This window comes from Euprymna scolopes, chromosome 18 (genome assembly GCF_053919585.1).
Source record: "Euprymna scolopes isolate OS-2025 chromosome 18, ASM5391958v1, whole genome shotgun sequence".
NCBI lineage: Eukaryota > Metazoa > Mollusca > Cephalopoda > Sepiida > Sepiolidae > Euprymna > Euprymna scolopes.
The window spans coordinates 108,292,314-108,316,404 of NC_136499.1; the positions used below are offsets into that span (position 1 = coordinate 108,292,314).

A 24,091-nucleotide genomic window follows, 5' to 3' on the forward strand; every position below is an offset into this window, starting at 1 on the left:
TCGCCACTTGGACGTAAGGGGCTACTATTTGGGCCCATACCTAGGAAAGATTAACAAGATATTGGTTTATGTTACATTTAAACTTCCGCATATCAGTACAGTCAGGGAAGCAGGTAGCAGGAAGGGAATTCCAAAGTGTAGCTGTTAGAAGGAAGAAAGAGTAGAAAGCCTTTTAGCATTTAGAGACCTCAACAGTGAAGGGATGTGATTTTGTTGCTAAGCGGGTTTGTCGGGGATATGTACGTCGAGGGGGAACAAGTGCAACGAGTTCATCAGAGCAAATCCCGTTAAAATACTTGTAAAACAGAGATGCAACATTGCAGTGATGGAACAGGGTTGGTGCTTCGTTGACAAAGTGAGACCTATTGGAGACTCTTTTTTGAGCCCCATCCAAGAGGGAGAGACTAGTGGTAGATGCACCAGCCCAGATGTGGCAACAATATTCCATGCATGGGCGGATGGTGGCCTTGTAGAGGTACAAGATACGCTCAGGTGTGAGTAATCTTCTAACACGGCAGAGAAAACCCACCTTCTTTGCAGCAGCCTTTGCAATGTCCTCAATGTATTGGTTCTAGTTCAAATTGCCAGTGAATATTAGGCCGAGGAGTTTGAAGGAAAAATTCTCAGGTAGGGTGTAGTTTGCCATGGATAATTACGAATTATTAATCCTCATTTCAAACACTTCAGAAACATCATCGATTAGCGTACATAGTTTTGTCAACTCCATAATACTGACGTCACATATGTCATCTCCCGGATACAACAAACGAACTCATTCTAGCGTACCACCTTTGTTAGAATAAGAAATAAATACTGTTACAAAGTCTAAATACGAACTTTGACATCCGGACAACGCCAATACGGCCCCGCTAGTACGATTAAATATATCTTGGCAAAATCATCCCACGAAGCAACAATTTTATGGCATCCTACCTGCCATATCTAATACCATTAGGGAGAGACGCTACGATTTGCCGAATGACGACCTAGATCCATGTACATCCAGCAAATAGCACACGACGCCAACTGCGAACCTGAAGATCTGAGGCAGCTGATGGAAGACAAGAAACTCTGGAGAGGAAGAGTCACATTGGTCTGGGCAAGGAGCCCGTCATGATAAGGATTAGATAAATAAAACAATCGTTGAATATCTTCAGATTACCGATTATTAATTTATTATAAGTTGTTTACCATTTTTAAATTGATCGATTAATTATCTACTACTAGTAGGAAGATCCAAGGGATTAAATGAAGATCAACGAATTTTCCACACTTCCAATACTTTTATTGTCATCAAAATTGGTAAAATTGTCCTTTCGTCAATCCAATGTATTGATTACCTACTTTAGTCGGGAACCTATTGCGATGCACCGAAAGGAAGTTCACATACCTCTCGCAGTGACTTAGTCCACAATTCATTGTAGTATACATTGCACTGTAAAGAACTTACTATCGATTTTAAGAAATTATTTTTATATAATGACTTGAATTCAAGTTTAAAATGCAAAAGTCAACTATCATGGTTCAGCTGTGCTCTAAAAAGAAACCTTCATTTCAAATGTGCTCAAATGACCTACTTTTGATTTTATACACCGGGCCCTTCTGTTTGTGCGGTGATAAGGCACTTGTGATATTAGGCTGTATAAAAAGTGTAAACTTTGGTCAAAATCGGATTGCTCTTTCTTTAATAAATTTTTTCAATACTTATCGGAGGTATTCCGATACAAAACCTGTCTAAGAACACTCCCAGACACATAAACTACATTTATGGTAAATTAAAACAAAAATCGATCCAGTCACTTTGGAGTCTATGGGAAACTCTCTCTTTCTCTCTCTCTCTCTCTCTCTCTCTCTCTCTCTCTCTCTCTCTCACACACACACACACACACACACACACACACACAGCCTTCCATATATAAGTAGATTATTATAAAACAGTTGTATTTTGCCCTTTCCAGTCAGATATCATAAGTCTGTAAACACAGGCGCCACACATAATTCCAATGTGGCAACGCTTCCTGTATGTACGTGATAATTGTGCACAGAAGATAACAGTTGTTTCTGTGGAATAAAGGTTGTTGGATTACGAATACATTAAAGTCTTTATTAAAGTTAATTCTCTTTAAACTTTCAGCGCCAAATCGTGTCCTTTTACATTTTATAAACAAAACACAAAACATTGGTTGTATTATTTCTTCATGAAACAAAGTTGCTCATTTTTTTTATTTCTTAGCGCAAGTCGCTCACCTGAGGCCCGACATTTCCTCCTGTTTTCGTTTATGCCCTTTATTTTCCCTTAATTTCATCATCACGCCTTTCTATTGATCTATATATTAACTATCTGGTTGCCCGACGTTGCCCGGTCATACAATACGCTTAAACATGATATTTTAGTTTATGTAGATTGCGTACGTATTATTATAGAATCAATCTGCTATTGATTTTTATATATTACAAGGAATAATTTTCCCAGTGGATTAATTCGCAAAAATAAATAAATAAAAATAAATAATAAATGGAAAAATAAATAAATAAAATAATAATGATAAAAATAATAATGATAATGTCGTTAATCAAATCCTGTCTGTGTAGTTTACAATATCATGTCAGCTGGTATTCGGATTTGATGATTTTAAAATAGTCCTTCTTCTCTTATAGATAAAAAAAGAAGAATTTTTACAAGGGGAATATTTTACATTATACCGGCCAATGGATTTAATTTTTTTTTATTCTTGTAAAAATTCTTCTTTTTTTATCTATAAGAGAAGAAAGACTTTTAAGATCGGATTTTTTTTTCGATTTTCGATACTTATCGGATGAATTTCTGCACTATCTAAGAACACTGCCAGACATATAAATTACCTTTGTGTGAAATTTGCAAAAGATAGGTTCAGCCATTTCTGAACCTATGACGAAGACCCCCCCCCCACACACAAAGTGACTTTTATATATAGAGATACCGTAGTACTTTTAACATACATACGAACATGCGTGGGTCACGGTTTCCAGATTATAAATTATTCGATCGGGAGATCCTATTTATTAAACCGGAGGATAGAAGGCGATAGCATGCTACAAACATTAAATTATTAGTATGTAGCTACACTAATTTAATGTTCGTTGTATGTTATAACCTTCTATCCTCTTTTTAATAAATAGGATCTCCCGATCACCAAAGACGCAATGTAAGACATAAGACATTAGAAATAAAAATGATGTTACTTTTGGGCCGTACGTTTTGAAGAAAACGTGTTTTTTCTCTGTTTTAATTTTCTTAGTGAAACTTTATTATAATGTATTAATGGCGTCATTGACACGTTTTCTCATAGAAAATTTGTTCTTAAAATTACAATGTAAAAATGATTGTGAAATATTTAATAATTTATCAGTACCTTTAACATACGTACTTGTGTCATGGCTTATTTTAAAAAAAGATTCAGTAAGTTAAATATCTTTTAATTCTACAAAAAATATCTTTAATTAGAAATAAATATTATTAAAACAAAATCAACAATTATTTCTACTGTGGTAGTGGAATTTCCACAAGTGCAGCTAGTTTTAATGAATACATCAAATCCTTTTAGAATTTAATGAGGGTAGATAACTCAGACCTACTTATATAATCGTATCATGCAAACAGATGCGATGGAGTTCAAAATGTGCTCTTGCTGACTAAAACAATTTATTATATATAATAGCAAGCCGCTTGGCGTTACCCGGTCGTAAAATATCCTTAAATATGATATTTTAACTCGTGTAGATTTCGTATTTATTATTATAGAGACAGTTCTCTATTGATTATTTCCGGCAGCTTACTGTAAATTGCCGGAAAGTGCCGACAGGGCACTATGTTGGGATTTAGGCAGCAAGATGTCGGTTCACGTTACACTTGAACTTCTGCATGTCAGTACAGTTAGGGAAGCAGGAATCTGGAATGGAATTCCAGAGTCTAGCGGTTCTGGGGAAGAAACTACTAGAGTAGAAAGATCTTTTACATCTAGGGATCTCTACTGTGTGGGGGTGGGATTTAGCTGCCTGTCGGGTTTGTCGAGGGTGTCTACGTGGTGGGGGCACAAGTGTCTGCAGTTCGTCAGAGCATTCGCCATTAAAATACTTGTAGAACAGGCAGAGGGATGCAACGTTTCGTCGATGGGACAGAGGCTGAAGCTTAGGTGCCAGTTCAGGGCCTATCAGATTGGCGACTCTCTTTTGAACATTGTCTACGAGCGAGAGACTAGTAGCAGATGCACCAGTCCAAATGTGACAACAATACTCCATACATGGGCGAATGGTGGCCTTATAGAGATACTTTCAGGTGTCGGTAGTTTTCAAGCACGGTAGAGAGAGCCTACCGTTTTCGCAGCGGCCCTGGCAATGCTTTCAATATAATTGTTCCAACTCATGTTTCCTGTGAACGTTAGGCCAAACAGTTTGAAAGATGTAGACAGGGAGTTACTTTTTTTTTTTTTTTTGAAGAAAACGTGTTTTTTCTGTTTTAATTTTCTGTTTATTTAACGTTAACTTAACTGTCAACTTTACACTGAGAGTTGCACAAAAAGTTGCAGCAGCTGAATCGCGAAATTCCGGCAAACGCTAAAATATAAATCTTATAATAGCTACTCTCTTTATTTCTCCGCGTTCTTTGTCATTCCTCAAAGCAAATAAATTTTCGCGGGAACGCGTTAACTCAAAGCATTTTCAACCAATAAAAATCATTCCAGACCCTAAAAAGTAACAAAAGAATGACTTTGAATTCAGGTAACCAAAGACGGAGATATATTACTTCTATCTGTGATAATTGTGACACACAAACTCAAATAATATCGGACTAAGACCGATAGATGTAATTTGTATCATTCTATGTGTTGCTGTCTTATAAATAAAATGTCCAGGTCAAATTAACGATGAGTATTCTCGTTTATTCGACTACTTTCTATCATTCATGTGCTACAAGCATACACGCACACATGTTAGTCTTTGTGCATAATCTACTGCAAGGTATTAATAGTTATAACTAGCAAGGAGATCCGACCTTAACCGGAAGTAACTCATGATCAACGAATGTTTCACACTTCCATATTTTTTTATTGTCATCGAAATCGATGAAATCACCCATTTTTTTTTTTCAATCAAATCGATTGATTGCTTCAGTTGGGAACACATCGCGGTGCACCAAGAGAAACTTTCAGAAGGCTATTACTTTGAACTGATTATTACTTAGTACTTTATCCGTAACGCCAGGGACCATTGGAAGGTTCGATACTAATAAGACAATTGCAAATTAATTATCCAAGCGTTACTAAGTAATAATCAATTTAAAATAACAGGGTTCTGAAAGTTGGAGATTCAATCCTCAGCGCAGACGATACTAAGAATACAAGTACTTTAGACTTATATTTTGATCCAAATCGTACAAATTAATTTCCTCACTCATAGCTAACAGGGCGAGGGTAAGCTAGCCTTGTGGATTAAATAAAAGTTTACGTATGAAATTTCGTACAAATTCCCGAGTTAGAAAGATTCCCAAGTTTACAAGATACACCTGAATAAGGTCGGAGGCTACATCGGCTGAAACATTGTGAGAATAACATCCAGCATGAGAACGGTAGTCCTAATAATCCAAATTACCTAAATTATTAATTCTTATCTAAAATAAAAATCCGAAACAAACAAGATTCTACCGAATGGTACCCAGGTTTCATGAAGCCAATCCTTTGCTAGTCCAAAGACTTAGCAGAACGAAGCGCCAGAACGTTATATTTTCAGCAAAGAACAATTATCACCGATAGTGTTAAAAGCATTTTCGCTTTCCAATCCTTATTTTTCATTTTCGATGGCTGATGAGAATTCTGATCCATTTTTCTTGCTTGTACTCCTACTCCCCGTGACGTCACCAAAGTTGGCCGTTCCTTGGTTCTGGTTGGTTACTTGGTTCATGCGTGCAAAAAAGATTCCTACTCCGATGTAGAACTATGCACCGGTTACGAAAGCTAGATGGCTCAAATCCTATTGACGGCACAATAACAGATTCCAACAAGGTCATAATCCCTATTCGTCACCAGATAAAAAACCCCCAAAACAAAAGAACAATTCCTTTCTGGACAGATTTTCGCCTTTTCTCTTATATAATTTGGAAGTGTTCTTTTTTTTTCAGTAAAAAATGCTTACATTTCAATCCGATAATATTGTTACATTGCTAAGTCTTTGAACTAGGGAGGATTGGCTTTGTGAAATCCGGGTAATCTTCGATGGGATCGTAATTGTATAGAATGTAAATAAAAAACACACACACATCGTTCTCGTATTATAATAACGTCGGCTATTGACTAGCGGCTGATCTCGTGATTGGATCCTTAAATTGTTCAGAACAAAAGACGGTACTAGTGCATATTTTGAACCGGGTTCTCGTAAATATCAGGTAGGGCTGGACCGGAAACTTATGCGAACCGTCGGAATATGCCAAGCGCTGGTCAAATTGATCGGCCAATCAGAATGTGACAGCCTGTCTAGCCTACAAACGCAATTAGCTTACAAAGAAGCCGATCAGACGACTTTTGATAAATTGGATGAAATTTTTAGTTATTAATTAGTTTTTAGTTGTTAATTTTAAATCATGGAGCAGCACAGGGCAATTAATCTAACTATGCTGGACAAGTTAGTACAGACGCCAGAGCAAGTCGTAGAGTACTGAGTACCGTCAACAGAACAAACTGATAACATCTGAAATGAGGCGTAGGAATGCCCCTCCCCCTCAAGTAAGAAAATGTGGGGTCAGCTCGGGACAAACCGTTGCCGATTGAAGGAACTAACCATAACCTTAAACTCTATCCCCATCCCCAATTTAGTTTATTATCACGCGAGAAAAATGTGTATACTAATTTACATAAAATCAAAACAAAATTTATTCATAAAAATTGTTATATTTTATTTTATTGTTTTTCCATTTTTTTAAAATTGTATTTCGTATCCAATAAATGTTATTTTCTGTTTCCTAGCGTTTTTAAGATTTGCTCGACGACGCTCGGCATATTCCGGCCGTTTACATCAGACGCCGGGAAAACCAGAGTTTACATTTGGAGAAATTCGGTTCACAATATGCACCAGTGCCCAAAAGATTTGTTGTGGAAACCTCGATTGAAGAACATTATCAACTGCAGACGGTGGTAATCCCTGTGTTTAGTCTGGTTGCATCTGGTGTTAGTTGCAATAAAAAAAAAAAAATAAAGAACAAAAAATAAAAAATAAAAAAAAAAAAAAAAATAAAATAACCCCAACAACTTGTTAGTAACTAGCAACAGATTTATTAACGAAACAAAAATTACATTCATTAATCAAACAATATTTAACTGCACATTTACAGATATATTTCAGTCGGTGTCCCTCAATGATGCTGGGTTGAACAGAGCTGAGAGGGAAAATATAACGAAATATCAAGTACTAATATATAACATGAAAAGAAACTGGAATCTTGGGAAGATCGCCAGTATTCCAGTAATCAATGGAGCAACTGGACTCATGAAAAAAGAATTTAAAAAACTACCTGGCAAATTTGCCCCGTGAACCAAATGCAAGAGAAATGAAAATAATTGCAATTAAAGGGACGGTTAGAATCTTAAAAAGATCTCTCGGTTGGAATGTGTTAGCGTGTAAATGTCTGGCATTCGGTAAGATGCTTCATTCCAGTTTGACCAATTGGATAAGAAAATAATAATTAAAAAAAAAAAAAAATCAGAGACATGACTAACCATAATTGTTTGGGTTAACATCTTTTCGTTACGCCAGATGCGACCCAGGCGAAAAGCAGGGGTTAACACAATCTGCAGTTGATAATGTTGATCGAGGTTTACACAACGGTCTTTTGTTCTAAACAATGCGTGCGTGGATCCAATCAGGAGATTAGCTGCTAGTCGCTAGCCGACGTTATTACAATACAAGAACGACATTATATATATATATATATATATATATATATATATATATATATATATATATATATATATATATATATATTTAATAAGGTGATTTATAATTTAAAATTAAAATTAACAATTAAAAATCTGTTTCATAAGAAGGAACACAACAAAGTCAATAATTTGTACGATCGTTTCGGAAACGAAGTTTTTATTGCGATAGACATATATATATATATATATATATATATATATATATATATATATATATATATATATATATATATATATATAAAGTTAAGGGTATTCAAGAGGGAAAACTCGTGAATTAAAACCTGAGAAAGACAAGTTAAAAAACTGCGCGGAAGATTCAGGACGTTTTGGCTAGGTAATATCAGCGACCGATTTGCTAAGCAAATTTCTTCGTCTGTACAACGGTATTATTTTGCATCGAATTCACGCGTTGTTTTTTCAACCAGACCTATGTTGTCGTCCATTTGCAAAGATATTCTCCCCCCCCCCCCTCAGCATAATAATTCTATTATTTATTTATTCAAATGTAGTTGCAGCGCGCACTATCTTGGGCGGAGATCGCAAAGATTGGATTTTCGTTTGAAACAATACGTACCATCAAAGATTCGATATGCAAATTTTTCACCATCGGATGTTCTGAGTAATACGTATGGTTCTTCGATTTGCAAGCACCCCATAAATAACCATGTGTGTTCCACAAATTTCAATTCTGACATGTTTACGATCTTGAGTAAGTCGCAATCACCCTTTCATCTAAAAATTCTAGAAACTATTTTTATTAAGTTTTTGAGACCTTCTTTTTGCAAGCAAAAAGAAACTCTTTTAGGACTTAATTTAGCTTCTATGTTATTTTTTCTCCCGCTTACGTTTCGTTTTTTTTTACTCCCCCGCCATATTCATGACTTTTTTGTAATCGTATTTTCCTCGATTTAGCTCTGTTGAGCGAGGAACGAAACCTGGTTAGCTAACCTTTATTTTCATTTTTTATTTTTTTAATCGTTATATTGATTGGTCTGTATTTATCCGTAAATTTCTCTCTCTCTCTCTCTCTCTCTCTCTCTCTCTCTCTCTCTCTCTATATATATATATATATATATATATATATATATATATATGTATATATATATATATATATATATATAATTTAAAGGAGATTAGAATAATAGTCTAAAGAGCTAAGTGTATTTTAATGTAATAGTGAAATTACTAGTTTAATTAAAATACAGGAAATGCTCGTTGTAATTTAGATATATAATAAGCTCGATAGTTAAATGTCCTAGAGCTAATTCAATATTAAGTAATGTGATTTATAATTTAAAAATTTTAAAATTAAATTTTGATTTTTAAATTTTAAAAATTTTAAAACTTTTAAATTATAAATCACATTACTTAATATATATATATATATATATATATATATATATATATATATATATATTTATATATATATATGTATATATATATATATATATATATATATTTATATATATATATTAGCGGGGAAGGGGCTTTGCCCGGTCGTAAAATACGCTTAAATATGATATTTTAATTTGTCCATATATAGTATATATTATTATAAGTCGTGATTTCAAAAGTAAAATAAAAGTATTTGGGTGCCGTCAGCTAGAATTGAAATCGGAAGCAAAACTAGCATTCAAAGCTGGTGATGTTACCACTGCACCAACGTGACACGCATATGAACTGATTAAAAATAAACTAAAATGAATGTACAAAATGTATAACGATTTTTTTTTTAATTTTGATTCTTTTTTGCCCATTTAAAAGCTATTTTAATCGGCTAGAGACCCATAAAAGAACGACCCATAAAAAGCCAATCATTTGAAGCCCCTAGCCCCGCTCTCTGACTTTTAGTTTCGGATATTTTCACTAGAAACCGTCCCTCGGTCCCAGTACAAAGTGCTATGTTATTGCAAATGAGTACTATGGTTTATTATTTCAACGGACACAAGGTATCCATTAACAAACACACGCACACGCACAGACACAGACACACACATACATATATGTACGAGTGTGTGCATGTGTGTGTGTGTGTGTGTGTGTGTGTGTGTGTGTGTGTAGAGTTTATGAAAGAGAGCCCTGAATCCCGAACCCCAACAAAGTGCTTGATTATTAAGGAAATTCAAAATAAGAGAGTAATATTTATTTTTATGTGTGCTACAGAAGATTAGAAAGAAAAAAAATCATGTAACCATCTGTTTCAAATCCAACAAAAAAGGGTCCAGTCCTTGGTTCGTTTATGTTGAATTCTCTGCAGCCTTTTTTTATATCTGTAATGTCATGTAATGTACGCATATATTTTCGCAGATGTAAAAACACACACGCCAGCACACCTGTGGGGGATGATCTATACATTTTAGTTTTACTGGTAGTTTAAAACCAGTTAACATTTATCATTACGAATCATGAGAAAGGAGAGTTTTGTACAAAAACAGAAAGGCAGAAAAATAATATAAAGAATCGGCGTTTGGCATTAGGAAGTAGCCACAATTTTTCTGATTCCAATGTCAATTCCGATACCGAAAAATGTTCAGCTTGTTTCCTTATTTTACTGATAAACTTGGAAGTTCTCAGGAGAGCAAACCTAGACATCGTAGGAAGCTACCCTTGCTACTATGCAACCACGATGGACTTGACACATTGCCTGAATGGAAGACAACCAAATCCCAAAGATGGTCTTCTATGGGGAACTGGAAAATGGAACCCGTAAGGTAGGAGGTCAGAAGCTTCGCTACAAAGATGTGACAAAGCGGCACCTGAATGCAATGAACATCAATGTTGAGAGTTGGGAGGAGTGGTTGGCAGAACAGTCTCCACAAAGGGAAGGAAGAAATAGAGAGAAAGATTGGAGAAGCCTTAGAGCTGAGACACTATCAACGACACAACCCCGGCCCCCACATATGCGGTGCCTGTTACTGGACGCTTCACACAGAAAGAGGACTATACCAACACCGAGGGATAAAGCACTGAGATTCCGACTAGCCATTGTCACGACTGACGGACTGTATGATGATGATGATGATGATGATGATGATGATTTTACTGATAAACTTAATTTATTTTATTTTTATTTATTTATTTTTAATATTTATTTATTTATTTTTTGCATCTTTAAATAACATAGGTCTATATGATAATATTAACAACGTGCAACATGCATACAGTCTTTTTATATGATTTAGATATAGATTGTATCATGGGAGTTACAAACAAATGAATACAATACAGTGTGTAGAGGTTATGAAAGCTCTTTATGCCAAGCATTTCGAAGCCTAATGCTTCTCATAAGAAGAGGAAGGCATTTGCTAGGTAACAAAATATGGGTGCGACGTCTAGCAATAGGCATACTTAGGGGTCTTGTATAGAAGTATACATTGGAGGGGGCAGAGGGTTGTCAAGGAGATTATTAGATAATTATGGCAGATTACATATGTTAGCAGTGGACTTTAACAGGATTGTGCGGTAGAGGTATAGAGTATGCTTTTAGGAGTAGGTATTATATCTATCTATCTATCTATCTATCTATCTATCTATCTATCTATCTATCTATCTATCTGGTAAACAACCGATTGAGTCATGGGAAACGATAAGTTGAGCGAGCATGCAAGCACAGAAAGGGTCAAAGGGTGTGACATGTATCAAACTCTGTGACTGATCAGTTTGCACCGGAAATATCCGAATGAGGATTGGACGTTACGTGTCAAGGGTTCCGGTTTGAATAAGCCGAGTTAAGTTTAGTGAGTTAGGTTCAAGAATTCGAGGACGCGAAATGGGTTCAAAAAGTCTCCCCCATAAGGGGCCGACGTCTCCAAATGGATGCAGAGAAACACGACGATCGAGACCGTCGATTTCACTCCATGCTGCGGAAGATGAGATGCATGGGAGTGAAATAAACCAAAATAGAAAAAAATATACATCGTCTTGTGTCTGTCTTGAAGCTTTAAATAGAACCCAGCTCCCTAAGATGTTGGCGATCCCCTTCCCCCCTCCTCGACAGCGGTCAAAAGACAGAAGGTCATGCAGCAACAGTATATAGTTGTAAATATACTGTGAATTATATGTAATACACACACAACTACGAATTCTCGACGCGTCACGGGCCGTTAAGTCAATAGACATTAAGGGACACGAGGACAACTGTCCGTTAAATAATCAGTTAGAAACGCCCAGTAAGATAACACACACATATTAATAATAATAATCATAGTAATAATTATAATAGTAATAATAATATCATTAATACAAAATAAGCAGTAGTAATAGTAGTATTAATAACTATAATGGAAATGCAGAGAATGCAACGGAATAAACGGGGAGAATGATGCAAGGGGAGATGGGATAATATATATATATATATATATATATATATATATATATTTATTATTTTTAAAACAGTAATCTAGGTACACGCGTGTTTCGAGTTAATTAACTCTCATCAGCGAAGATAGACATACACACACACACACGCGCACGCACACACACGCACACACACACGCACACACACGCACACACACGCACGCACACGCACACACACACACACGCACACGCGCGCGCACACACACACACACACACACATGAATGTCACACATGTCAATGCATGCAAGTAAAGATTCGGGTCTATTGTAATCTTCTCAAGGCTTCAAAGATTCGCGTTCTTTTATATATATATATATATATATATATATATATATATATATATATATATATATTCTGTAATGGTCATTAAATAAATATTATATAAGCTCTTTCTCTGTGTCTTCTTTGATTCGACAGATAACGACCTCATCCGGCGACCGCTTTCGTTTTTGACCATTTTGCCTCTTATTTTTCGAAATTGCGCAGGTCGGACATTTTCTTGCCATTATATCGGTCGCCATTTTGGCTGTAGCCATCTTTTTCAAATCCGGTTGTAAATCATTGGCCATTTCCTTTTCCCGCCGTTCACCTTGCATCCGGGCATCTAAAACAACTTGAAACAATTTGGGACGTTTTGAATCCGGATCTTTCCTTAAAGATTTTATTGAGGGTTCGTCATTTTTGTTGAATTGCCGCGTCGGTTCAAACTGTTGCTCAATTTCTCGGGATTCCGTGCCAGTCTTAGTAAAACGTCCAGCTTTCTTCTTTTTCGCCTCACCTTCTCCTTTATACGTTTTAATATTTTTCTTATCGCTAATTTCCCAAGAAATATTTTTCTGATGAGGATACTGGGATAATGGCGGCATTTTAGATGTGCTGTTGTATTCCACATTTGACTTGATAATTTCTTGCAGGTCCGCTAACCCGTTGCACTCATGACGATTACGATGATTGCATTGGAATTTATCCGGGCATACTAAAGCAGCCCCTTCATTCCGACGATCGATTTGCCGCTTCTTTTCTGATTGTCGAGCTCTCGATCTGTCTAGAGAACAGGTCTCAGCCGGGGGAGAATACGGTACGTTCTCCCACATTTTCGGATCCTTAAACGAAGAACATGATGCCATTTCAAACATATCAGACACACTACTTAGCTCTTCAGATAAATCTTCGTTATCAATGGCAATTCTGTTTTCATCTTCTGCTTCATCTTCTTCACTATATCCCCCATCTTTTCCCCAATAATCTACCTGATATTGATTCCTGAAACAGAAACAGGAGTTGCTCTCTTTGTCGTGACGTCTTATTTGTTTTTCTTGACGAAGAGCGGTTTCATCGTTTTCTGTCTTGATTCTTGTCCAACTGGAGTTGGCGTCTGTTTTTGTTGCGGTTTCGACAATACTACCGCCTTCTTCACATTGAATCACTCCATCGTCCGCCTTTTTCCTTCCAGGCGTTTTATTCTTGTTTAACCGCTCACAGTAAAGTACCGTGAGCCTGTACACTTGCAAGAGGATAACTAATGTGTTTTTCGACGTGAAAAAGATGTTGGTGTAGCTTAACACGTTGTAGCGAAAAATCAGAAGCATGCGCAGAACAAGAAACGGACCGTCCTGCAAAGTTATCGTTGTCAAAATGGACACAACGTCTGCTGTACAGCAGCAACAACAGCAGCAGCGACTCTTGTGTTGACGATGTAATGAAACAGTTGTGGTATTTCTATTGCTCGTCGTCCCATTCCGTTCATGTCTCCTCCAGTGTTCACCTGTTCTGGTCCGATTTTCAGCGTTAGCATCGACACCGTCTCCGGTAGGGGCAGTTCTTGTTTGTTTTGGTTTTGTTGTGCTGACGACAAACGTGAACTGGAGGAGGCTGGCCGTCCATAGCGAAAGGATGACAATCGTCAGATTCCAGCTGTACATGACTGCTGTTTCCTTGAAGGCCTCAAACAACTCGATGATGTCGGCCGCCATCCCCATGTAGATGAGCAACAACTGGGAGAGCTGTTCACGCGAGATGTTCCCTTTGGGGAGCAGCCATCGGCCGATAATCAATAAGAGGAGGAGCACCTGCTGCAAGATGCGTACCCATTTTTCGGGGTCCAGGGGAATAGGAATCTGCAAAGAGAGTACAAACAGAAAGACAGGTAATTATTGGTTTTGATTTTGAACGATTGGATGATGACTATTTTTTTTACTGACTGCATATTTAATATTAATTTAGAAACTTGTGCCGAATAAAAACCGTACTATCACCGGTATTTTCCGGACAGTTTACGTAAAATACCGGAACGTGCCGAAGAAAAGTTTCATGATTTTATTTTGCTCAATGCTGGCCAAATTTTTCAATCTTTATATTTTTTCTGTTGTTACGAAGATAATTTAATGAAAAAAAAAAGAAAGAAAAATGACAAAAAATAAAGAAAAAAAAGAATAAAGACAATATTTTTTTGTTGTTACGAAGAAAATACAATGAATAATTATTGGACGATATCGTAACCTTCAAGTCCAATGTAAACAAGTTCTTGTTGAACCGTCCCCTTAAATAATAATACTCTACCTGACTTACATAATTAACGATTACTACCCTACCACCTTACATTCATTAACCCTTATACTCGAGTGGCAATCGGGCCTTAATAAATAATGTCTCCCTTTTAAAAAAACTTTACTAAAATTAAAATCAAGAAAAAATACCTTACCTGATAATTAAAGCAAGTTTTATGAATGAATTTTTATCTTTGAAAAACAAACAACTGATAGCAAGGAAAAGATTTTCATAATTTTTTGATTTGTAATGATTGTATTATGATGTTCAAATCAAAATAAATACTTCTTGTTACAATAAACCAATGATAACCTATAAATGTTTTCTTCAATGAAGTTGGCTGCTTCGATTTCATTGGCTCAAAATTTCCGACACTTTTCAGCATTTTACGTAAACTGTCCGGAAAATTCCGACGATAACATGGTCCTTATTCTGCATAAGTACCCCAAATTCTAATTCAGATTACGACAGACGATCTTGTCTAGCTGGAGACATGATTAATGCATCTAACAAAACTCTTAATCTCATTGAAAACTGGCCTCTACATTAACGCCGGCAAAATAAAATTTGCATTATTTGGATTATTCGGACTACTATTCTCATCTTGATTGTTATTCCCACAGCGTTTCGGCCGATGTAATCCTCAATCTTCTTCAGATGTATCTCATCGAATCAGAAAATCTTTCCGTCGGACTCTGTAATATGCACTGAATTTCAAACGAAACCCTTTACTTAGAAATCCTAATTAATTCACAACTGCATCCTTAGTATCCCTTGCACTGAAAATTGAACCTTCAACCCCTAGAAGAGTTCCACTTGGAGCTGAATTTTACTTGGTAGTTTATACGTTACTGACGTGGCTGAAGGAACGGGAGCATTTTAACCCTGTGGATTAAATAATGGGCTTCGTTTGAACTACTATGCAGATCCCGAGTTCAACAGAAAAATGCCCGAGTTCGACAAAATACACTTGATTTGGTATCGGAATGCCTCCGATGAATATTGAAAATCGATAAGCGAAAAAATTCAATTAAAGAATGAGCAGTCCGATTCTGACCAAAGTTAACACCCTTTTACCGCCTGACATCACCCCCATGCGAATGTCGTTACATATCAGATCAGAAACGGGTTGAAACAGTTAGCATCTATATGTTTTTTAAAATACTATACTGCCCATGACCCGCTGGGTCAGTATTTATTATATATCTATATATTAATAGCGTAGATACCTTTAACGTACGTATGTAAGTGTGCCACGCTTTGCAGATTATAAATTATTCGATCGGGAGCTCCTATTTATTAAAAATGAAGATAGAAGGCGATAAAATACTACGAACATTAAATTAATATATAGATACGTTAATTTAATATTCGTAGTACGTTACCGCCTTCTGTCCTTCTCTTTAATAAATAGGATCTCCCGATCACGGAAGATGCAACGTAAAAAAAAAAAATAAATAAAAAATAATTAAAATTAAAAAATAATGTCGATTTTGGGCTGTACGTGAAACTAAAATATACCTCCTCGGTCTTTTGGATAGGATCTGTTCTGTCTAAAGATTGTATAATGATATTGAGGTGTTTCCGTCCGCACCGGGCGTCCATACAATGGAAATATATCACAGATTCCTAAAAGAATATTGGAGATAAACCGTAATGTCCAGATATGTTCTGACACTACATCAACCAGATTACTTAAATACTTTTACAGTGTTAACAAAAGGGCTATAATAATGTCGCGGGGCTGCATTCATGCTGAACATCCACAGAATACCCAGCAGTAATGTATTACATATGAAAGATGCCACTGTGGAATTTCCACAGGTCCCGCTAATATAAATAAACACATTATTTATCGACGCAGTGTATTTGACTTACTTTTCCAGGCAGAAAAGGGAGATTGGACGTATCTTTTTTAAGATGGTAACCGTTGGTATGGCGATGTTCTATTCGGCGCTTGAGCAGGTCCAGTTCGAGTAACCATATTGGCGGCACGGTGTAGGCCAGGTATAGAAAGACACTTGGAGAGAACCTGTACGAAGCAGAAGAAGGAAACGGTCATCGCATTCATTAATAAAAGTTTAGTACAATCTCATCAATGCTAATATTTTATACAACGATATAACTGACACAAACACAAAATGAAAATCTGTTTTCTTGATTCAAATATTACAGAATGATACTATCGTCTGCCGGGGAATTGTAATTTGATGTTTTCGCGCCGTGTGGACGTTGGAAGGGCTGTTACGTTCTGGCATTGTACGGTGAATAACCGATATCAAAATAAAATGGCGACCGAATTTGACCTTATGTCGTGTGATTTCGCTTATTCACATGTGGACACATTTCAAGTGTGCTTTTCTCAAGTTACATGCGTAATGCTAAATGGATTTTAACTCGAAATGATTCAACAACAACATAAAATCATTTTTAACGCCTATACAGAAGATTTTCTTGCGGTCTGCTCTGACCACGATCTTTAACACTTACCAATATAAATATCTATATTATATTCTTCTCTGTATGTCTGTCTGTCTGTCTGTTCCGTCTTTTCTCGGAAACTACTGGTCGATCTGGCTGAAACTTTATATATATCTTTGTTATACTAAGGTGTAACGAACTAAGTATAATGGTATCAATTGAAATTCAGAGAATCTTTCTTAATTGATGGCTAATTACCATGGATGAAATTTAAATCAAAATTTAAAACCAATTTGATATATGTTATAAGCAGTACAAACATCTCACCGGTTCTCCTCAGATCACCGAAGTTAAGCAACTTTGAGCCTGGTTAGTACCAGATGGGTGACTATTTAGGAATTCTAGGTACTGCATGTGCTCTCTGCTTATCTCGGCATTTATTCCCAGTCGTCCTGTACAGACACTTCACTTGCCATTGGTATTTAACAATGTCGACTCAGGAGAGGTGTGGTTGGAGATTGCGCACCTCCTACCACAAAATTTTCTTGCGCAGGCACCCCTTCGTGGGTATCCATAGTCTGTCAAAGATTAAAGGAGTCCTTTATATATATATATATATATATATATATATATATATATATATATATATATATATATATATAATAAAACCCCGGTTACGATGATCCTAAGATACGGTTTTTCAGGTTACGACATTGAATACAATGTTTTCCGGTCCCTGGTTACGGTATTATTTGATTATATACATGCGTATTATATACTGTACTGTATTTTCTTACTAATTTTTAATGCCATGTCTCGGGATTCTACTGTAAGTGTGTGTGTGTGTGTGTGTGTGTGTGTGTGTGTGTGTGTGTGTGTGTGTGTGTGTGTGTGTGTGTATATATGTGTGTGTGTGTGTGTGTGTGTTCGCACGCGCGTGTACTGATCTAGTCCTACCGAAGAGTTGTGATATAGCGAAACAGTCTGTGAATAACTATATATGATGAGTTGAGCCCTCTGTTGCTACTACTTTAACGTAAGGTTAAGCTCTATAAATAAAAACAAATTGAGCCCTGTGGAGTGCCGATCAATGTTTGTATAAAAGCATTGTTAGATATCATCGAGAAGACGACCATAATCTTTCGTGCGGGCCACAAATGTGATTGCAACGGGCCAAATGCGGAACACGTGTCGCATGTATTTGATACATAATGATGTACCAAGAAATCCCTCTTAGAAATCTTGATATTATTTGTCGGTGAAAATTCTTGTGGACAGTATAATACGTTGTTTCTAATCGCCGGCTTAAAAATGGCGACATTTATTTATTTATTTATTTTTTGATCAGAAATCGTTTCTTTGATAAAAACCGCTGTTAATTGTTGTCAACATTTTGTTATTTCTTCGACAAAGAATGGTTGTTCTCGACATTGCTTTTCGACTGAACGGAGTAAACTAAGATGAAACACGTTAACACAGGTTTTTTGATTGTGCAATATCCCGTCAGAACAAAACATAAATGTATCTATTATTCACTTTTTAATACCAGTGCCGACAAATGTCAACAACGAACTGGCCGCCCTTTCGTGTGCTCAATCAACTTAAGCGGCACTGGGTAGCCATTTTATTAAATAAAGACCCTTCTGTTTTTTTTTTTACATTATAGAGAACTTAATCTTATCTATATAAATAAAAGAGTAGATATATGCATTTCTGCCTGTGTGAAAATATTTAACCGATAAACTCTTAAATTACGGATAACATAACACCAAAATTAACAGGAAATCGGAATCATACATCAAGGATGGTTTATAACGAGTAAAATCTTTGTTTGGATAGATGAATAACGCGTACAGAAATTAGCAAGTTAGAATGCAAAAAACGTTAATTTCAACTTGCCGAAATATTTCTATCACTTTTGCGCATGCGCAAATTCAAAGGTAGCTTGAAGTGATTTAATTGTAAATTTTTCTTATCAATCTGGTGATAGCTCAAACAGTAGTGAACACGGCTGGAGCGCTAAATGTTTTGATTTTTATTCTAGCCGATGGCACCTGTCATTAAAAACAACTTTGAAATCAGCACTATATATTAGGTACAATATAATATTCAATAGAGAATTGGCTCTGTAATAATAAATACGAAACTGTATGAATTAAAATTGTTTTAAGTGTATTTTACGACCTGGCAAAGCCTGACTCCTGCTAATTTACGATGAAAAATAACTATGATCGCTGCAAATCAATTTTTGTTGAAAAGACAAAATAATTGTGCGTGTTTCCTGTTGTATAGTGTGAATTGAGAGGTCCCCAGTTCAAATCCGTGTGCCCCCTAAGAGTTCATTTTTGATTAGTTAGTTGAATTTACGATAAAAGAAGAACTAAATTATTATTATTACTAGCAGGACCCGGGGAAATTCCACGGCAAGAGAAATATATTGAACCAACAAATGTTTTGATGAAACTGATATTTTTTCTGGATAGCGCAAAATAATAAGAATTTTCGACACAAAAATCAATAAATCGCAAATATGAGATTATTAACATTTCTATGAAAATAGTGTCCATTGTATTTTAAATAAATTCGATTGAGGAGAAAGTTCTTGCGGGTTTTTAATTTTGATTTCAAATGATGTATTTTAAAATAAGTTTTCGTTATAATACCTTTAATTTATATACCCTTTTAAAGAGCGTTTTTCGCTCTATCTAATCGTTTTAATTACAATCTTTTTAAAATAATTATGTTTTATTTCCAGAACTTTGAGTACAAGATAGAAAAAAAAAGCATTTTTTTAAATTTCAATTCAACTTTGGCGGAAAAGCTGCCGAAACAGATCGCAATGTCAACGAAACGTTTGGTTCAGCAACCACTACTGAACGCAGAGCACAATGGTGGTTTAAGAAATTTCGTGGCGGCGATGAGAGCCTTGAAGATGATAAACGTAATGGTTGGCCATCGGATGCTGACACCCATCAATTAAGAGCCTTAGTCGAAGCCAATCCATGCACAACTGTTCAAGAACTTGCTTTTAAATTAGGCATAATCTATACGATGATTTCCAACCACTTGAGACAGATTGGAAAACAAAAAAAGTGTAGTATCTGTTCTTCAGATGCTGCACTTCAATTTCTTGTTCTCTGCCAGTGGAGGAGAAATCCTTCACGACTGAGACACTTTTTATTTTTGTCCCTTTTCTCCACATTAAAAAACGACCCTGGTGTCTAACTCTGTCCCGTGGAGAGGCACTGTAAATAGGGACAATCAAAAGAAACGCCGTTATGAAGTGTCATCTTCCTTGTTTTTACGCAACAAGAACGACCCGTTTCTCTCCCAGGTGCGATGAAAAGTGGGTTCTTTACGACAACTAGCGACGCTGAGCTCAGTAGTTAGACGCCGACGAAGCTCCACGACACTTCCTGAAGCCAGAGTTGCATCAAAAGAAGGTCATGTTGTCTGTTTGGTGGTCTGCGACCGGTCTCATTCATTACAGTTTTTTAATGCAAGCGAAACCATTATGGCAAAAAAGTACTGTCAACAAATGCATGAAATGCATGAGAAACTTCGACAACAACACCCAGCCTTAGTCAACAGAAAAGGACCCATTCTCCTCCACGACAATGCCCGACCACACATTGCTAAACCGACCCTGCAGAAGTTAAACAAATTGGGTTACGAAACTCTTCCTCATCCGCCACAGTCGCCAGACCTTTCACTTTCCGACTAGCACTTTTTCAAGCATCTCGATAACTTTCTGCATGAGAAATGCCTAAAAAACTTAAACAATATCAAAAACGCCTTCAGCAACTTTATCGCAACTGGAAGGCAAGATTTAAAAAAAAATTATTGGCATAAATACATTTGTTTTGCATTATCAAAAGTGTGTTGATTCTAACGCTTATTTCGATCAATAAACTTTTGTTTGAACCGAGATATTTTAATCTGAATTTAAATGTTAAAAACTGCAAGAATTTTCCTGTCAACCTGGTAGAACTGACCGAAATAAGCACTAATAAATACTCAGAAAGTAATATTGTTCATTATAAATAAATCATATTGTTAGAGACAGTCTTTAATTTACTCCTTCTGTCCAACACTTCTTGTCAGACAATGTTCTTTTTTTTGCCCTGTTTCTTTCGAATGTTCCTCTTTTTCACGTAATGTTTCACTGACTTCTTTATTCGGTGAAGAACTGCTGCACGTCGAAATTACTCCAAGTTCCTTTCTCACACGATTACAACACTGATCATATAGTATTGTAATGATATTCAAAAACGTATCTACATGAAAGGGAGATTACTGTTATTTTTGTCTAGGGTTGCCAGATTGGCTATTTGAAAGCCAAATTACGCGAATTCAGCCATTTTTTTTAAAGCGGTTTGACCTTCAAAAATTGCATTTGGTCTATTTTTAAAGAGTAACGTATGGACTAACTAAGGAAGGAACAAACAGAATATCATCATCATCATTATTACTCACTAGGAGTTTTCATACGGCACAATCACATTGGCACATTGGTTTTTGTATAATCACCGAAGTTAAACAACGTTAAGCCTAGTCAATACTAGATAGGTGACCGTTTGGGGATACCAGGCGTTGTACGTAGGAGGACGTCGACATCCCTCTAGAAGAACTACAAAACCCTAACGTCGTCATCTCCCCTGATAAGGATATACGTACGACTAGGGACTGCTTGTGGATTTAATATTCCCTTGATACTTTCTCCTTTTGAGGAAACCGGTTCAACCCACCTAGCGGTGAATGCCGCTAGGAGTTCTCATAAAGGGCATCATCATTGATTAATCTCTGATAATAATCGGTGGTGTTCCCCAGAGTCTGAATGACAACAAGTATCCCCAGATTTTCAATACTCTCGACCTCTTTTGATAACTAATGGTATTGCATTATGGCAACAACCGCTTACCATTGATATCTCACTGGTAACGAGCATTGCTTTTCTCTTGGATTTGTTGTCGCAAAAAGTCTTTCCAAGGTTATAATACTCTCCATACTCTTCTACTGGAAGTTAGTCAGTGCTTTCCTTCTTCGACATTTCCAACTTCCTTCACAATTGTTAATCACTTCTTTTGGGGGGGGGGCATTTTATAACATTTCTAGCAGTTTCAGTTCTTTTTGTTTTATGCGGAGTGCATTTCATGCTTTTGTTTTTATTCTATTGTACTTTCCATGTGGTTGACTAGTGTTCGTTGTTTACGTTGATTGGTTTCCGCAGTCTAAGATGTTCATTAATATTTCAGCCGTCTTTTAGTGTCAGCCTTCCGGTTGATTTCAATTTTTTGAAGTCGTTTTCTATTTTTTTTTTGAGATTACGAGGCTCGTTCCAAAAGTAAAGCCTCTTAACTCAAAAAGTTAAAGAACTACGAAGACGGGAGTGGTACCATTAAAACGAGCGACCCTTTGTGTTCCAGAATTTATTTCTTATCATTATCAAAGTTACTTTTGCCAGAAATTTTCTGACGCACGGTCCATGACAGGGTTTGCTTTCTTAGAGTCTCACACCATCAGCATCTGCAACTGAGAGATGAAATTTTCAGGTCATTAATGCATAAGTTCAGTCATCATAACAATGCAATTTGCAATTTCCTTTGACCCATTCGACAGGAATAAAAATAGGAGGCATTACTTTTGGAACAACCATTGTACTATTATTTACTCATGAGAAGTAATCACACAGGCCATCATCAAAGATTTATCTTTAAGAACAACCTGTGGTGTTCTCTGGAGTCTGAGTGAAAACAAGTCTCCCTAGATTTCCAGTACGCTCCACCTCTATATTGATAACATTTGCAGCCATTTACCATTGATTCCTCGTTGGCAGCGGCCATTGGTTTTCACTGGAACTGGGGTCACAATAAGCCTCTCCAAAGCCCCAGTGCTTTTTGCAGTCATCTAGCTGAGATCTGGTTAGTGCTTTTTATCCTCGGCCTTTTCACCCTCCTCATGCCTGTCTAACTATTTAGTATGGTACCTGTTAATAGCAATTCCTCTTTTTTTGTTTTTATGTGGATGGGTGGCGGGTTAACTTACAATTATAAGTTTTCTTGCTTTTATGTGGCGTTTCTTTATGTTTTATCTCTGTAGCAGTTTCTATATGTCCGGTTTATTATTATTATTATTATTATTATTATTATTATTATTATTATTATCATTGGCTCAGAAGGAGCTTTACCCAGGTCATAAACGATTTCTCCTTGAGAACAACCTGCAGTATTCCCTGGAAGCTGAGGACAACAAATCTCCACAGATTTCCAGTACTCTCCACCTCTTTCGATAACATTTGCAAATGAATTTGCATTATCGCAACAGCCTCTTATGATTGATTTCTCGCTAGCAGCGGCCATTGGTCTCCTCTTGAGTTTGAGTGGCAATAAGCCTCCCCAAGGTACCAGTTGTCTTGGCATTTGTTCAGTGGGGGTCTGGTCAGTGCTCTCTTCTCAGTCTGTCCATCCTCCTTGAGGCTTCTCGACTATTTGGTATTATTCTTTTTTTTTTTGGGGGGGGAGGTCGGTGATTGGGTAATGGGAATGGGGATAGAAAATTTATAGATATACAGCTTCAATGTTCTTGGTTCCATCTAATATTTTGTGTTTTGTCCCTGTAGTAGCTCGTTTGGCCTGCATGTGTGGCTAATGTGTATTAGTTTCCGCATTCAAGGGTTTTCCTGAATATTTCAGCTGTTTTTGTTATTGTTATTCATTGTATCTTTCAAGTCATTCCTCTGATTCCAATGTCTCCTATTCTTTTCTCAAAGCTTTTTGGATTTGTTCCTAGTGCTCCTACTATTA

The 24,091-nt window shown here is 36.4% G+C and overlaps 1 protein-coding gene across 1 annotated transcript in view; it reads right to left on the minus strand.

The window, feature by feature from the left end:
* Nucleotides 1–12,697: 12,697 nt before the first annotated feature.
* LOC145297890 (uncharacterized) overlaps nucleotides 12,698–24,091 on the minus strand; it is a 68,295-nt gene continuing 56,901 nt past the window's right edge. The window contains exons 2-3 of the mRNA XM_080144221.1: nucleotides 16,746–16,899; nucleotides 12,698–14,437 (exon numbers count right to left, since the gene is read on the minus strand). Of these exons, the coding sequence (XP_080000347.1) occupies nucleotides 12,698–14,437; nucleotides 16,746–16,899 (1,894 nt within the window). The remainder of the gene's footprint in view (nucleotides 14,438–16,745; nucleotides 16,900–24,091) is intronic.